General features: G+C 42.7%; 1 protein-coding gene across 2 annotated transcripts in view; it reads left to right on the top strand.

Annotated features, from left to right (window-relative positions):
• Nucleotides 1-6201: 6201 nt before the first annotated feature.
• The window catches only part of MAN1A2 (mannosidase alpha class 1A member 2), a 143504-nt gene continuing 132286 nt past the window's right edge, over nt 6202-17419 (top strand). For both annotated transcript variants that reach the window (XM_075107946.1, XM_075107949.1), the window contains exon 1: nt 6202-6643. In XM_075107946.1, coding sequence (XP_074964047.1) covers nt 6336-6643 — 308 coding nt within the window. In that variant the 5' untranslated portion in view covers nt 6202-6335. The remainder of the gene's footprint in view (nt 6644-17419) is intronic.

The following is a 17419-nucleotide window of genomic DNA, read 5'->3' as shown; positions in this document are numbered from 1 at the left end:
AGGACTGGCTTACCAGCTTGTTGTAGTTCTAAGGCAGTTTAGACTTGAATGGCCATCTTTCTTTAATGTTTTTTTCTCTTTCTAAAAACAAATGTATTTTAATGTTTTTTTTAGCATGGAATGAAGATAATGTAGAACTATCAACAATGCAATGATAAAATGTCAAATGGCAATATATGCAGGGGCCCTTCAGTTTTCTACATATTTATGACTGACTTTCTTTTAATAGAAAACATATTTTTTCTTTCAATGTACAGATATAGAATAAAATCACTTGAAAGCAAAGAGTGAAATTGGATCTCATTAAAACATGGAGTTAGTGAAATGGTGACAGATGGGCCCTGCTGGGAAGGAGAAGATCATTGAATGAGACTGGGATAAGTTAGTGAGTTTGCAATTATAAAGCATGTGGCTTTGTAATTTCTAACCCCCAGTTCTGCAAAGTAATCAGTGCAGTTGGGCCCATATTCCTGCAGGGAAGCTCACTGAGACAGGCATGAAGATCTGTGTAGAGGAAGAGACACATGCAGATATTCCAAAACATAGCTGTAAGGAAGTGAATCTCTTTTCTAGCCAAATTTTAATCTTCCCTCTCCGGAATGGAAGAACACTTCACTATGAAATATGAAGCTGATTTTCATGCTCCCCTGTAGTGGTTACCAGACCTCGGCTGGAATTTTAAGAAAAACATGAGCCTTTCAAACACTGATTGATATGCCACTGTTAAGTGTTGTCCATCTCAGTATGCCTGTGGCAATGGGTGACAGGTTTTTCAATTATGTTTCTAAGAGGACTCTGACTTGTTTTTTATGATGTTGAAAATCTTTATCTTGACTCATTTCTGTAACAAACTTTTGGCAACTGGAAGCTATAATTTATTTACTTAGAAATTTCTCAACTCCGTTATTGTAAAGATGTCTTAGCAATTCTATTTTTAGGATTGCATAAATGGGGCATAAATCCTGTTTATCTTTTGAAGCAGATTGTGCTTGGATGTAAAACATCAAATGTGTGAGATTTGTGTCCATTTGAATGATCAGCTTGGTTTTTATTTCCAGGGACAACCTCAGACATCAAGTCCCATCATATGCAAACCCAGACCACCATGCAGATGATATATTTAACTTCTTACACAAATCTTTCCATATGTTTAACAAGCTCAAATAATTTCAGGATGGCCCTCCCAGTGCACAGTACAGGCAACTATTTGGTTTCAAGGTCCTGAAGCCATGCAGCTCTTGGCCCTTTTTCCTGAGCATCTTTGGAAAACTTATTTTCACTTCCTCAGCCAAAGAATGGCAGTGCTGCTGCTGATCCCAAAGCACACTTGTAGATCTCACATTTTCTTTTACAGTCTGATATTTATGCCCATTTTGCGTCTCTCTACAGAAGTTGCCATGAGTAAGTTCAGTTTTCATAGCTGCAAATTTACTGGTATAGTCTAATATGCTTTCATGGTTCCCAGATTCCTTTTTGATGTGCAAGTCCTTTCATGCCTTAGGGAAGCACAGAAAAAATCATGGAAGTACTTGAAATAAGGTGTTGGAGGTGCTGGAGGCTAATATTATTGGCCAACTGGGCGTAGGAGGAGCTGGTGTCTTAGTGATGAATCAGCAATGCTAGGAGAGGGGGGAGGCATGTCAGGAAAGATTGGGAGGATACAAAGCTTGAAGTGACACAGCAAAGGCAATCACATACAAAATGTTGCCTTTCCAGAAGCGCTTTGAATGGACCTGGAAGGTGCAAGACTGCCTTTGTGAGACCCAGAGACAAGGAAGCAAGACAATGCCTAGGTAGAACAGTTTGGCTGAGAAGATGGATGGGAAAGTCCATATCGGTGATATGTTATAGAGAAAAACTCAACAAGGTGTGATTCAGAACTTGGCTGTGAGGACATAGGGAGAATTCAGAGCAGAAGACCATGCATGGGTTATGGGTCTGAATTAGGAGATTGTGTTCTCCACCTTGATCAAGAACGGAAATAGGAGAATGAGATCAGGGCAGTATTAATCATCCTGCTACAGCCACAATGAGGATGAGCAGGGCTAGTCTTCCTCACAAAGACCTAAGGGTAAGGGTTGTTTGGAACAAAATGGGATCTGAATTGGAGATGTTGATTCGTGAGTTGTCCACATAGAAATAATAGCAAAATGTATGTTTACACACATTCAGCAGCACAGTATATAGAGAGTAGAGAAATGGGCCAAAGACCAAAGTCTTGCGGCAAAGCTTGACTGTGGGTAAAGTCTCTTCCGAATAAGGAATGATTGAAAGGCTAGAATGAGAAACATGAAAACAGAGCCACAGGAACCACTAGAGGCTAGATTTCACACAGAATGTATTCATGGGACCCCAGTCACCATTGGGTCCAAGAGAATGTGAATGCTGTTTCGAGCTATGACTGACTTTCAATGGAACCCGGCGGCCAGAAGAAAGACTGGACAGTGTTTGGGAGAAAACTGAAGAAGAGGCTTTGCAAATAAGAATTGCAGACCATGTGCCCAGATTGTGATGTTAGAAGTGATCACTGCAATCATTTCAAAAAGAAAGAAATAATAGGTTGATACGGATCTGTACTTCCACAGGGCTTACTTTGTCTACCTTTGAAAAATGTAAACTACCCCAATAACTTTCCAGAAATGTTGGCTTATGGAAATACAGTGACTTTAGTGCTGATGATCAAGCACTTTTGCACCTCAAGCTCCCAGTTACATTAGTAATCGATCAAAGACAAGGCAGTAAGTACAGGAAATTCCTGGTCTTTTGAAAACCTTTAGGTTTCAGCACAAGACACTTCTGACAATGTTCTGGACATCTCTGAGAAAACACTAATAGATACAGAATCTATATAGTGTAGCACAGGCTCACAAAAACAAGTAATGTAATATATTTAATGTTGTTCAGCCACAGAGCAACAGCACTTCAGTGTGGAAAATCACTGGCAGACTTACAGGGATATACATATTACCCAGTATGACAGAACCAAAGGATGAAAAATTACTCCTAGACTTTGTTAAAGAGTAGGGAAATCAAAATATGCACAAAATTGTAGAAATACAGAACTTTATCATGGTTTTTAGACACATATGCTTTAGAATTTGGAAGGGTCATCATAAACTACAAAACCTCAGATATGTCACTTCTTTGCAATGAGCTAAACACAAAGAAACATTTTATAAAGAAATTGGAAGTTTCTGCTCAGTCTTGTAAAGCAAAATAAAAACTAGCAGTTAGCAGAGAAGAGTGAAGCAAAGGGCAAAAAGACTGAAGAACAAAAGTCTTCACAGGCTGATCTTTTTTTTTTTTTCCAGACTGTGTATGAAAGCAATTTAACAAGTGAAGACTTGAACATATTTGAAGGTATTTTACTTTACCAGATCAAAACTAAAAGACAGCTGAAATGGCCAACAGACCAGTTGAAGCCTGTTGATCCTGTAGTAACAACATAAAATGTTAGGTTTGGTTGCTATACTGGTTGGAGTGCATTGTAGGATCATTGATAATGCAGCTCTTTTTGTGTATGCCCTCTCTTTGGTATCTCTGTCCCACACTGGCTCTTTGGTTTTTATCACCCCATGGCAGAGTTTCTCACTTCATTCTGTTTTTTATTAGTGCAAGGCTAGTGAGCATGGTCCAGCTGTCTGCTGCATGGCACTGTTGTGGGTCTTCTTTCTAAAAAACAGAGAAGAGGAAGCAAAAATATGTTTCTGAAAGAGTTTGACTAGGTGGACAGACAGAAGACGCCATTATCTCTGATACGTTATACAAAAAGATCCAGCAAGGCGCAATTCATAGCTTGGATGTGAGGACATAGGGAGTGATCAGAGCGGATGAGTTATTCTTATGTAGAAGATGATGGTCTCCTTCACCTTGATCAGTTAACTTCAGGTAACCTGACTGACCCTAAGTGTTTATTAATCTGGATTTTTTTAAGTCACTCACACCTGTGCCACTACATTGACCATCAGAGGGTTTTTTATTAGCTCAGCTGCTTTTCCTCCCTAGAATCCTCCCAAATTAACCTCTCCTGAGGGCTTAATTTCCATAGTACACCACACTCAGACCAGAAGCTGAGCACTAACCTTCATTAACTCATCATGGCCAGCTGGACTTAGGATATTTTTTCACAAGCCAGCATAATTCCCCAAAGAAATAGCAAAGTATAAGACTGATAACAGGCTTAAATGCCTGGTATTACTGTTATCAAACCTGCTTTGTTCAGATACTGGCAGCTGCTGTGACTGGGATCAGGGGCAACCCACTCATGGGTATTGGCAGCAGTGGAAGCCACTCTTGGCCCTGTGCCTGCTCTGTCTGCCTGCAGGACACATGTCTCAACATTTCCTCTCCTGCTTTCTTTGTGTATTTACACCTGTAGACTGGATTCATCACCCGTTTGGAGCTCAGCTGGGGGGGTTCCCCGCAGGGAGCTGCTGCCTGCCACTGTTATTCAGTTCTCATCTTACCGGTCCTACCAGAGTCTGAGTATGCTGCCTTCCACATTGGAAGTCCTCTCCAGCACAGCTAACTTCTCTTCAGCAGGATAAACTGACCTGTCCTCTCCCCTGCCTTTATGTTTCCTCGGCTGGGATTCAGCCTCCTCTGCCAGGTTCACTAAACATGCTCTGCTATCCATAATCTGGGAGTACTCAAGGCTCCAGTGATCTTCTTAAATCTTTAAAAAGTGAAAAACATCCTACACTGAACAGAGCTGGAGATGCCACTCTTCTCCCAAACTTATGGACCTGCTTTTGTTCTTTTAACTTCTCTGAATCTGGTTACTGCATCTACCTTGCCCAGGCCTTTACCTGACCTTTCCTTTTGCTTTTGCATGAAACCCTTGACACCCTGGGAGCGCTGGCTCGTGCATGTGTGCAGGCAGCAATGCATGACTGAGCAGGGTAAAATGGCCACGTTTAATATTTGTAAAGGGTAATTCAGATATGTTTTTTGCCTGTCGTGTCATCTATGCCCCTTCTCATAGCCTGTCTAACTTCAATAGTGAATGTTAACTCCCACAGGTTTAAAGCAGCTCGGGGAGCTGGGTGGCTCAGTTGAAGCCACTAGACCTGGCGGTATTTCTTGCAGATTCTCAGCCCTCAGTTGTCACCGGACAGCTGCCCCAGGCAGTGTGCTCTGCTATCCCGGCCGACCCGAGATAAACCGAAACAACAACCACCCCGGGGGACGCAGGGGCTGACGCCTCCGCAGGGTACCGGTACGTGCTGCCTACGCTCACATCACAGCATGCCGGGCTCCCCCGGGACGCCGCTGCCGCGCCACGGGCAGGGTCCGCTCTTCCATGGGGAAGATGTTGAGAGCTCCCCAGGACAATTACGCGGCTGCGCGATGTTTTACAAAAGAAAAAAAAAAAAAAAAAAAAAAGAACCACCTCGGGGTTTTGCTGCCCGACCTGCCGCCCTCACCGACCCGCCCCAGAGCGCGGCCGAGAGCTACGCCGGCGCTGCCGCAGCGGTGCGGCGGGACGCCGCTTCCCGCAGAGGGCAACGCTGCGTCGTCGGGGAGGCTACTGGACTGGACTGGACTGGACTGGACTGCCGTGCCCTAACCTGCCCTGCCCGCCCCGGCCGGGCCGGGCCGGGCCGGGCTAGGCTCCCTCCCTCCGGGAACGGCGCAACAGCCCCGCCCCTGGCCCCGCCCCTCCACGCCGAAGGGGCGGGGCGCTCTTGGTAGCCGCTTCCCGGAGCCCTCGCTCTACCCAGCGCGCCTGCGCCGCCCGCCGCCGCGCAGGCGCCGTGGGGGCTGGGAGAGGGTCCGGAGTGGGACCGCGGTGGCCGTTCACGGCGCCGTTTGCCGTTCGCAGCGGGGCGGCGCGGCGGGGATGAGCCTCTGCCCGGCCCGGCCAAGGGGACGCGGGCGGAGGGACGCCGCGCGCCAGGTCGGGCCCCTAGCAGTCCGCCGCCGTCGTCGCTCGCCGCTACCGGCGGCGTCCCGCAGCCGAGCGGCCGCGGAGCTGAGGGAGCGCCGCTGACCGGAGCTGCCCGCTCGGGCCCTGCCGGCCCCGCGGCGTGGGAGGGGGGCGCTCAGGTAGCGGGGCCGCCGCGCCCCGCCCCGAGCCCCTGGGGGGGCGGGGGCCGTTGGGGCGGCCCGGCCCCCCCTCCCCTCCCGTCCCGTCCCTTCCCCCGCGCGGTGGTTCGGCGGGCGAGGGGGGGGACGCGGCCCGGCGCCCGCGGGGGAGGATGGTGGAGCCGCCCCCAGCCCCCGCGCCGGGCCGGGAGGCGGCCGAGGCGAGCCGGGCCCGCCCCGCCGGGGCCGCCCTCCGCAGGGGCTGAGGGGGATGAGCCGTGCCCGGCGGGGTGGTCGCTAGCGGAAGGATGACCACTCCCGCCCTGCTGCCGCTCTCCGGGCGGAGGCTGCCCCCCCTCAACCTGGGCGCCTCCGCCTTCCCGCACCACAGGGCTACCTTGAGACTCTCCGAAAAATTTATCCTGCTCCTTATTCTTAGTGCCTTCATCACCCTGTGCTTCGGGGCGTTCTTCTTCCTCCCCGACTCCTCGAAGCACAAGCGCTTTGACCTGGGCTTGGAGGATGTGCTTATTCCTCATGTGGACACCAGCAAAGGGGGCAAGAACCTCGGCGGCTTCCTCATTCACGGGCAGGGGCACGACGAGCACCGGCACAGGTAGGTGCCTTCGCCGCCGATAAGGGAGCAGTGAGTGGGTCTCCGGGGGAGCAGGACCCGGGTGGAAGGGAGACACATTAAAAAACCAGGTCCTCCCCATACTGCTGTTACTTCTGTCGCCGACATCCTCATGTCATCCCAACGCATGTCAACTTCTGAGCGCTAGCCTTGTGTCCTCCAGCTGCCATAGGTAGCTGTGGCTCCATGTTTTCTTTTCCAGTGTAAATTTAGCCTTCTGACTAGCAAGGGCTGGGAGGGTAAATATGAGCTCTCCTCCAGTGACTGATGTATTTTTCTCGCCCTAGCCAATTCCCTCTGTCAGTCATGGAAAAAGGAGGTTAAGTAATGGCATTTCTGGAGACAGTATAAGTGACTGAAAAACTGTTGTATCTTTCCTGTAGCTTTTATGTGCTTACTCCAAAACAGCTGCTTGTTGCTGAATAGTGTAGCAAGAACTTTGGTCTGACAAAGAATTCGTGCTGTGACCCGGGGGCTGTTAGCCTATGATGTGCAGGACACAAAACTAGGGTAGATAGCATAATTGCCTTTTCTGGCCCTTAAAATCACTTGTCATAATGTTATTCCAGACAATTGGAGGTGCCAGTGCAGTTTCCTTAATTGTGGTTGCCAGTGTAAAGAAATCGGAGATAAAATAGTAGTAAAGAGTAACATGGGTAAATGTCATGCTGTTGATAGCTTTTTGGGGCCACCTAAAGCTTTGTGTAGTACAAGCCTCTAAACGTTCAAGGCTGGGTCATGTGAAGTTAAGCCTTCAAAACTGTGATTCAGAAACTTAAATGAGGGTTTTACAGTATATTTGCTTACTAACGTACCTTAATTGCTTAAATCCTACCCTGGTGCCTGCATCATAGTGAAGCTGACTGATCTCTCTTCACTGTCAAAGATCTGTAAAATGTGATGATGACTGGTGATAAAATATATGCTCTTCAGTACTCAAATTAGTAATACAGTGAAATTTAAAGAAAGGTTACTTATACTGATAGTGTTCCTTTGAGAACAGTTTAAAATATATCCTATTGACATGACACAAGAGTTACTTAAAGGCTGCTTGTGCTAGATTAAAAGGAGAGCGTATAATTGCCTCTTTTTATTCATCTGTTATGGGTTATAAGGACTACCTGAATACTATGGTATTTTTCCTTAAGGCATCTTTGCTGTTGGATGTCTTGGGGCACTTATCATGAGCTCTTTCTCCCTAACTGAAAGGGCATGGATGCTTAATATTTGTCTGATGTTAATTGCTGGTGCTGTTAAATGTTGCACAAAATGTAGGTTTAGACACTTTCTAATATGCCTTTGAAGTTCTCATCTTTCACTGTCATTTTTGTGTGATCTTATTTCTTAGCTTCCCCGCTCACTCTGGTACATGCAGTCAAAATCAGATTCCGAAATAGAAGACAGATGAAACAAAAAGAGGTGTTCAGCAGAAATTTTCAAAACTCCAGCTGTGACTGTTATACCTTGTGTAGCCCAGTAGATGGACCACAGAAAAAGGCATTTGTTGATACTGGTGGTTCTGGAGTGATGCTCTTTGTTAACCTACTTATGTGGGTCCTTTTCAGGTTTCCTCTTTAAGTGTAATTACTGAGGGTGCAGCTTTGCTAATAATATGAAGTGCATTACTACTCTCATCTGTCATGTGTAGATAAGCAGTAACTTATATGTGTCAGAGCTAAAAGCATTTTGCTTGTTTGGGATCTGTTCTTAACTGATCACAGGATAACCACTTCTTTTAACTCTCCTATGGTTCCTCCATAAGCTATGAATGTGTGTACCTCCTCCTGCCCGCTCCCCCCATCCCCCTGAATTGTCCCTGTCATGTATGGTTTTTTTATGGCCACCTTTTGAGTTATTTGAGCAAGAATAGATACTATTCCTGTTTTAGCCCTGTGAACCATTGGATTACTCCAAGCATATCTTAACTACTAAAAAAGCCTGCCTGCTTAACCTGCTTGTAAGACACTTGTGTGAAAGTGCAGTATGCATTGTGAAGCAAGGTTATGTGCTTTTTGTGGAGCAACTTTTTTAGCTTATCACCACATAGTCTTATCAACAGGCTATTTGCTAGCCTGGTGCTGATGTGGTGACTGTTTTCCATAAAGGAGAAACACCTGCTGCCGTTTTCAGTGCTGAGTTCCTGCTTCTGGATTGCAGAGAAGTAGAGGGTCTTCAACAGTGAATTCTAGATTACTTGTTATCTCATTTTGGTATGAAAAACTTTGTTCGGCTTACTATCAAAGAGCAAAGTCAAGTGTCAGCTACTCTATAGGTAGTGTTTTTTGAAAGGCACTGCGGAGCCATGGTGCAAAAGATAAAGAGAAAATAACCTGGTAATACAAGGGAGGATGCAGTCTAACATGGGAAGTGTGATGATGGATTGACAAGCTGTCTTTCCAAGAATTGTGGGACTGCAGAAGAAAATTGGATGAAAGGTTATTCATATGAAGTATACACTTGATCATGAAATGACAGGTGTGTTGATTTAGTGGCTAAAGGAAAGCTTCTTCTGGAAATGCTGATATTGACTTCTATCGAACAGTAAAAACTGTGTATCATGCTTATGCTGCTCCCTTGGTATATAACCTATAATATTTTAATGCTTATCTTCCTCTACCCCTTAAATTTTGAGCTTTGTAGGCTATTGGAAGATATTAATATGTCTGTCGTCTAGGAAAATATAGCAATGATGTAGGTAGAGGGTTGCTGTGCAGTTATGCATTAGTTTTGGGTGTACAGACAATGGTTCTCACTGGACCTTCTCTGTATTCCTCATTGCTTTCCCACCTCTTCCCCGGGCCCCCTTGACGTTCTTGTGTTTTCATTATTATTGTTACAGTGGTTACCTCTTGGTGACATTGACTTTACATCTTCCAATAACCTGTTTTGTCTTTTTTTTTTAACTGTGCCTATCCTTCTTCCCTTTGCACCTTCCAGGCAGAAAAAGAGGGCAGGGGGAACTCCCTTCCTGAATGTCTGTTAAAGAATTACAATGTCCTTGCCTATCATCCAAAGAAAAACAACTTCATTGTAAGAAGATGGTTAAAATCTGGAATAAAGCTGCAATTTATATTTTGGGAAATGGATGGGCTGTAGTGGAAGTTAGTAGTAATTTGAAGCTGTTCATTTCATGGGTAAGCTCTTTATGTGTGCTTGCAGGATAAGACATGGGGAATGGGTTAGTAATGTTGGAAAGGTGTACCACAAAATTTTTCCTCTGGGAGGAGGGAGAGTGGAAAAGGCTAGTCCAGGACTTGTCAAGATATGTGCATACACATGCTTTTTAAAAATCAATTTCATTTCCCAAAAATTAAGTTCTCTCCATTTCAGATAGGATACTGCAGAGATTATGGAACAAGAGCAGCAGTTTTGAAGACACATCTTGCCAAACAAATTTGTGTGTCACTTAAAATCCGTTACAGTTTTAGATAACTGTCACTTCTCCCAAACTTCTGTGTCTCCCCAGCCACACAAAACACTTAAGGTGTTTCCTACTACCCAGTTACTTTCCAGCTATCTCAGGTATTCTATTCTTCAGTGCCACGTCTGAAAGGTAGCTTTGGAACCAATACAAAAAATTCCTATGGTTTCTTGGCATCTAATGCAGATGCCCTGTAATCTCCCTGATATTACAAATTTTTAAAAAAATAAGATTATCTGTAATATGTATATTGAGCAGACTTGTTTCTTTAATGACATGTCAAGCAGCTGCTCTTTATATTACTTGAGAAGTTAACATAATTTCTGTGGTAAAGATATACTAATCTTAGAGGCAAGGAATAATGTAATTTTATGAGCTCAAAGCTGCTAAGCTACTTTGTAACAGCACTCAGAATACTGTTGTGCCAACAATTCTGTCCTTCAGAATTTGCAGAGCTGCATCTTCAGCTGCTAAATTCCTGTGTATTGCTTCAAGTCATAATTCCTGCCTGTGCTAAAAAACCCCAAACAACCCTTATGTCATCTGACTGATAGCAGGTGCTGCTAATACAACTGACCAGCTCAGCTGCATTGGTCTTCGTGTGTAAGTAGGTATAGATCAATGTAAACCATGCCTTTGACTTTGTTTCTGTGAAGCTAAAGAATATTGACTTCTGTGTTATGCAAAGACATAAGCACAGTAGTCTGGTATGACCAGTTGTGGGTTAGCAGCTGTGTGGCTGTAGTCTAAAAGTGCTCTTTCTTCTGTTGCTCAATATGTGATTGTCTCTGTGGTGGTAGCAGCTGCTGTCCCTACTCTCAGGTGAAAGTAACAAAAATGATTCTGAAGAGCTTTCAGTCTTAATTTCTTCTTTTAAATCCTGCATTTTTTTAAAGCAACATGAAAGGCTTAATATGCTTCTTTTTCTTCTTCAGTGTATATGACTTAATTAACCACAGTAGAAGTGGACAGAGGAGATAATTTAACTTCTATTACTCAGTGGGATCAGTGTCTCCTGTCATCCTCTACCATGCCATCAAGTATAAAAGTGCAAAAAACCTCTTTGCTCTCCTTCCTCACCTTTACTTGAGGCACAGTTCATTACTGCAATTAAGAGTATTTGCTACTGTGATTCAGAGAACTTTTTTTTTCCCCTGAAAAATCAGGAGCCACTGTAGTGCCTAGGCCCCAACTCCTACTCTGTCCAATGTTTTGTTGTATAAAATTGAGCCTGTCTTCAGAGCAGACTCCCCAGTCTCTGTGGAATGTGGACTCTGAGTTTAAGCTGATGTGCTTGATCTAGAAGCAAGGGGTTTTTAGGGCATAACATGCAGGAGATGTGGGTCCTCATGGTGATACCTGTGGAGCTGAAGAGGGCAGGAATGGTGTATTCCAAGTCAGGGCTCAGAAACACCTCTTATGGCTAGGGCAAAGAAACTGTAACTGTCAGGTGTCAGTCTTCAACTATTAAAGCTATTGTCAGAGCACTGCCCATCTTTATCTGGAGTTTTTAGTAGCCATGTATTGTCTACTCTGGACTCTATTTTAGAAATGGTGTTGGTACTTGGAGATTTATAGAAATTTGATTTATCTTGCTTTCCTCTGGAGTTCCCCACATTATACCCTTAAACTCAATTTTAATTTTTCCTGAACCTGCTCGTATTATCTCTAAGGTACTGCTGAAATTAGTGCATTATGTTGTAGGTTGAGAAATGCTTTCATCTTCAAATAATAAAATGGAAGTTCTAGACCATCTGTGTAGATGTCCTCCCTCCTCCCTGCATCTGCTGAACAGCCTACATCATATGGTAGAGTGCTGCTTTCTTCGAGTTATCTTGCTGTACTCCAGTTTGTCAAGGTATTTGCTGTATTATGAAAGAGAGGACTCGAGAGCTGGTGTTCTCCAGTTCTTATTCCTTCCGGTTTAAAAAAAACCAACTTGTTGGTTTTCTGCATGATCTAGGCTTTGTCTGCATGCTAGAAGACAATCAGGTGTGGGAAAACTGCAGAAAGTCTGCTGGCTGGATTTAGGCCAGCTAGTGGGTGAGAGGCAGTAGCACTTTGGTTTGTTGGGAGTTTTGTAGACTAAAATCTCAAAAGAATTTTAGCATAAATGTGGGTTGCTTGATGATGGTAGCAGTGTAGGCAATAGTAAGCAGCATGGCTAGTTGTGGGCACATTGCATGATGAGAGTTCTCCCATCTTCTGATCCTCTCAATTTCCTATAGTAAATGCAAACATCTTGATCCTACTCAGCTAGTTCTGAGTTACGGGGTTTTGCTTCCTTACAACCAATGTATGTAAAACTAATTACAAGTTTGGTGACATCATGTGTTGTATGCGGGCAGGTTTTCATAACAATTGAACTGAGACTGAATGTGGGCAAGAGGAAAAATTTTGTAATGCCTTTCTTCTCTTCTTATGTCCTTCCCTAAGAAGCCCATAAAGTCCAAAACATGGTCAGTGCTTTTATTCCACCATCCCGCACTTTCATTACTGCTGCTGTCAATGTTGCAAAAAGTCTTGTCTGATGGGTAGGCAGCTGTTCTTCACAGTAGTTATTCATGCTAACAGAGTGGGAACTTGAGGGCACGTGTTTGTGGGATTTCTTCTCCCTTCATCTCCAGTTGCAGGCTCAAGTGACTGCTATCATCTGTCTTAATTTGTTAACTAATTATAATTTTATTACTAACATTCAGAATTCTGTTGCAAGTTAACTGTGAGGAGAGAAGTGTTCAACAGCACAACAGGGTGGTAAGGCCAAGAAGGGGGAAAAATAAGTACCTTTCCCCTGCTGCCCCAAATCTTGAACTAAAAAGTCTGAGGGCTCTGAATGTCCTGTATGATTGTAACTCTTCTGAAGTACCTGCATTTACAGTGTAGTTATTCACCTCTTGATCAATATGACTTCTGTTTGTCTTCAAATTCAACAAATAGATTTTACTTTATTATCTTACTGTAGTGAGAGGGAATACACTTATTTGTGGTGGTGGGGAATATTGGGAAAAGCTTGAGAACTGCTAAGTTATTGTAATACATTTTTTTCTCATAAAATTTGTCGGCTTTTGATTCCTTTTGTCTTTATATTGTTGTCTGATCTAGTGTCCTGTACAGAGCAAATTATATAGCTTAATCCATTCACTCAGATGAAGAAATGGAGGTTCTCTATCATTTGGATTATGTAATATTTGAAGATATCAAAAAATAAGAGAGAATTTTCCCTGCTAACTTCCATTCTTGTTTTTTGAGTACCCAACCAAGTATACTGATATTTCTAAAATAAAAAAAAATTGAGTACATATAGGTTATTTATTAACCTTTTTTTAAGCTAGAGATTGCTTTTTACAGCTATCTTTAGCCTTGTCTCCTAAGCAAACAAAGTTTATGTGGCTATGCTATATCTTCACCTGTAGCACTCGCTGACCCTGTTCTGTTCTCTGTTCCCTCTTTTTCCATTGTAATATCTATCGGCAGCAAAGGGTGACCTGTCAAAAATAGTATGTTTCTGTATCTTGTGCATATCTCGGTGCTGGGTGAGAGGCATTAATTAAGGACAGTGCTGAAGGAAGAATCACAGCTATGAGCCCAAGAGTGATCTGTGATGCTTGGTTGTCTGCTAGTCAAGTATAACTCTGAACCAGGCCCAGTATGTGTCCTCTGTTCCTCACTGATTTCTGGAGAAAGGTGGTTGGAAATTAATGCTGTGGCAGGAAAGAGCGGCGTGTTATGGGATGCCAATAGCAATGGGGTGCGTTACTGAGGTCGTAGGAGGCATTGGGACAGGAAGCTAAAGGCTATTGATGTATGAAATACGGGGCTATGCCAGTTCCGCTAAATCCTGTAAGGATTTATTTGCCCAAACATTGAATCATATATAGGATTCTGTCTTGCTGCCTTCATTTTTTTTTAAATACACTTACGATGCAAACCCATGAACTGGATTACCTTGCATATGGTATTCAACATTAGTTTCATTAATGTTTTACATGCTTTCTTACTTGTTAGTCACCTCTTAAACCACCAGAGGATTTTGTAAATGCTTCCCCAACTCCTTGCCATAGTGCTGCCATTGACGTTTGCGATGGACATAATGTAGTCTGATCAGTATGGCATGAGCAAAATTACAGCTTTAAGGGAGTGCATACGATGAAAGTCTTTTCTTCTTGTATAAAGATTTAAGAGCTCTTGAATGAGATTACTTTGTGTCTATTAACACCAGCATGCAGAAACATTGGTTTTCACATTTAATGTGTGCTGGTAGCAACTTGGAAGACTTTTGCAAGATGACATTCATCTCAGCTGAGGTTTAGCACTGTTTGTAGGTCAGCAAGGCATTTGAAGTTTACACAGGCAGGCTGCATAAGTAGCTTCCCCCTCTCAATAATTTATCATTTTTCTCTGGGACCTGCTGACACATTTTAACTGCTGAAGTGTACAGTCAGGCTGCTTATGAGCAGGTGACCATCAGTGGTAAATCAAACTAATCTGTTTTACTTTTTATTTGATCAAAGTGAATGCACTCACAAAGGGTAAGAAAAACATCTCATCTGTGGGAGTGGCATATCCCTTAAATCCTTCAGTGGGAAGGGGAAGATCACATCTGCCATGTTCTTGCTCTGAATATCCTGCTGGATAAGTAAACTTGTGCTGAATATACTGGGTTGTTTTCATGGTTTAAGCTTGGCTAGTAAGAATAGCTTACAGCATGTGCTGGTTCCTCAGAAAAATATGATTTTTCTGGATATGTTGCTATCTTTACAAATGTATTGCATTTTGACTGTTCTTTACTATTTTCCCTGTGCAAGTTAGGGGATCTGCTTTTGCTCCAGAATGCTTGCATCCTTTCTGTAGTATATTTAAAAAAATCATAATCTAGAGCTGACTTTCTGGACCACAAACTTTATGCTTGTTTTCATTACTTTTGTGAAATAAAATTTGCTCTATGCTTTATAAAGAAAACTAGAAAAAACATCCACCACTCTCTCTGGGCTTATTTCAAACGGCAGAAGGTAGTGAGAAAGATACTTCTTAGAGGGGAGTTTTTTTCCTGGATAAGATAAAATATTACCCTTCCTCCCCCTTCCCCCCTGATCCCCCTTAAAGAAAGAGAAAACTCAGTCCTGAAAAAGTGATAGTGTGAAATAGTTTGACTAAGAACCATGTGGCCTTTTGAATCACTTGTTAATCAGGTTTATCTTGGAAACACTGAAGACTCTTTAATTCTAAACTTAATAATTGCAGATGATGCAAGCATGTGTCTGTGTTCCCAGTGCTATAATAACACATCCTTAGTTTCCTAAAGGCATCTGTTCTGCTGTCGTTGTCTTCTATTTGAGTAGAAAGTGTTCTCCAAACTATTAAGTAACACATGTATTGAATTCTGAATTGCAACGCACAGTCTTGTGGAGAAGAAAATACTGCACAGGGGTAAGTGGGCTCTTCTGCATCATGGAGTTCTGATGTTAGAGTATTCAAGGAATTCAAATTTTTACTATTGTGAATAATCTCACCTTCTGGAGACAGTGGAATCCATGGCAATCAAATTATTAATGGGTCTGTGAAACAGCCATTTTCCAGTAAATAGGAAAAATCAGATGAATGAGAAATAGTGCTAAGAATCAAAGTTCTAATGTCAGTTTTATCACTATTTCTTGCACATCATTCTAACTGGTTGTTGTTACTCTGAACTGTTAAAAATACTGATTTAGGTACTGAATAACAGTCAAGGTGGATCTACTGGCACACTTGTTAAGCTGGTCCAGATCAGTGCAGTGAAAAGTTCATTGAATATGAATATTATGACTAGTTCTATGTGAAATGAATTACTAATTCACATCTCAGATGATGGAAGGGAACTTAACTACACTGCAATAGCTGTCACCATGATAACTGAGAAATTTTTTTTAGTTTTGTATCACATCTGGGAACTTTCTCATATAGAGGGACTGCTACTTATGGAAGGATACCCAGGTATCTGTATATGTAGTATCTATAAACCTGCTCAGTGAAGTGGATAATCAGTTGTTACTGCTGTCATTTGAACACTCGCTAATGAGGTGGCTGATATTCTACTGAAAGTTGTTATATATAGTTTCTGTTATGAACTTGGTTCAGCTTTTTCTTGTAATGATACTGGTGAACATTCAAACATTGGGAATCGTTCAAAGTTGTATTGCTAACTAAAGGAAGCTCTCTTATAAAACAACACCAAAACCCACTAAAAAACCCTACACAAAGCCAACCAACCCAAAAAAACCCCACCAAAACCCACAATGCATCACTGCATCATTCTTGATATTACTTGATGTGAAAAACAAAAACAACAACAAAAAGCAGTGATGGAAGAGAACGTGGAATCTTGCCGGCTGGCTTTTACCCTGTGCTGTGTTGGCATTGCAGCATTTGATGGCTGCTTGCTGGCCAGAGTAGGTGATGGGAACAGGTTATTGACTCAAAGTCAGATGCCTAAAGTTGACTTTGTTCTTGTGTGTGAAGCAACAGTTTTTGAGATTGTGTTACTTTCACTGTGTGTGAACCCCAGGTCCTTGGTTTGCTCTGTTTCTTTATACATCTGTAGTGTTTTGATATGTTTATTTTGGTTTCTGTAAATCACTTGAACACTAATTTTATTCAGATTGATATATTGCAGTTATGTGTAGTCGTTTGCTTGACACCCCCTCTCCCCTCTTTAGACATAACTTTCTCAGAATAGCATCTGGCCGTGTCACTACAGTGGGACTAGATCATCCAGTCTACTGCTATTACAAAGAAAAATGAAGTTTGACATATTTGTGTCAATTTGGCAGGATGCCTGAATCATTATGCTCAATGAAATATGTGACGTTTCAAGTGGTAATGTAACCTGCAGGAACACTTTCAGGAGAAACTTAAGGCACTGCAAAGAAAATAACACCCTTACTTGGTCTGGGAGGTTCAGATGCTGACACAGGTCACCTGATCAATCCCCAGCACAAGATTGCAACTTAGTCCATTAAGGTATGTAATTTTATTCAAAATGTTTCATAGTGTAGAATTTGCTGGTGGTGATCCTGGGAAAATTTAAGGTGCCTGTTGAGTTTAAAAGGAAAAAACCCAAGGGAGTATCTGTGGAGCTTCTTTTATACAGTAACAAGTAAACCAACAACCAGCCCAAACTCCAAAGTGGTGTGTATAATTTTTGAATAAGTCATAATTATTTGCTGTTCTTTGGTTCCCTAGCAAGTTTGTTTTGAACCATCATGGGTTCATAGTATGGAATTTTTAGCAGGCTATGTAATATTGTCTAGTGTTCTATTAACTAGAAAATATGTGGGAGCATAAAAAAATAAAATATTTAA

This window comes from Phalacrocorax aristotelis, chromosome 1, assembly GCF_949628215.1.
Source record: "Phalacrocorax aristotelis chromosome 1, bGulAri2.1, whole genome shotgun sequence".
Classification (NCBI taxonomy): domain Eukaryota; kingdom Metazoa; phylum Chordata; class Aves; order Suliformes; family Phalacrocoracidae; genus Phalacrocorax; species Phalacrocorax aristotelis.
This window is presented reverse-complemented; position numbering and strand designations above follow the sequence as displayed.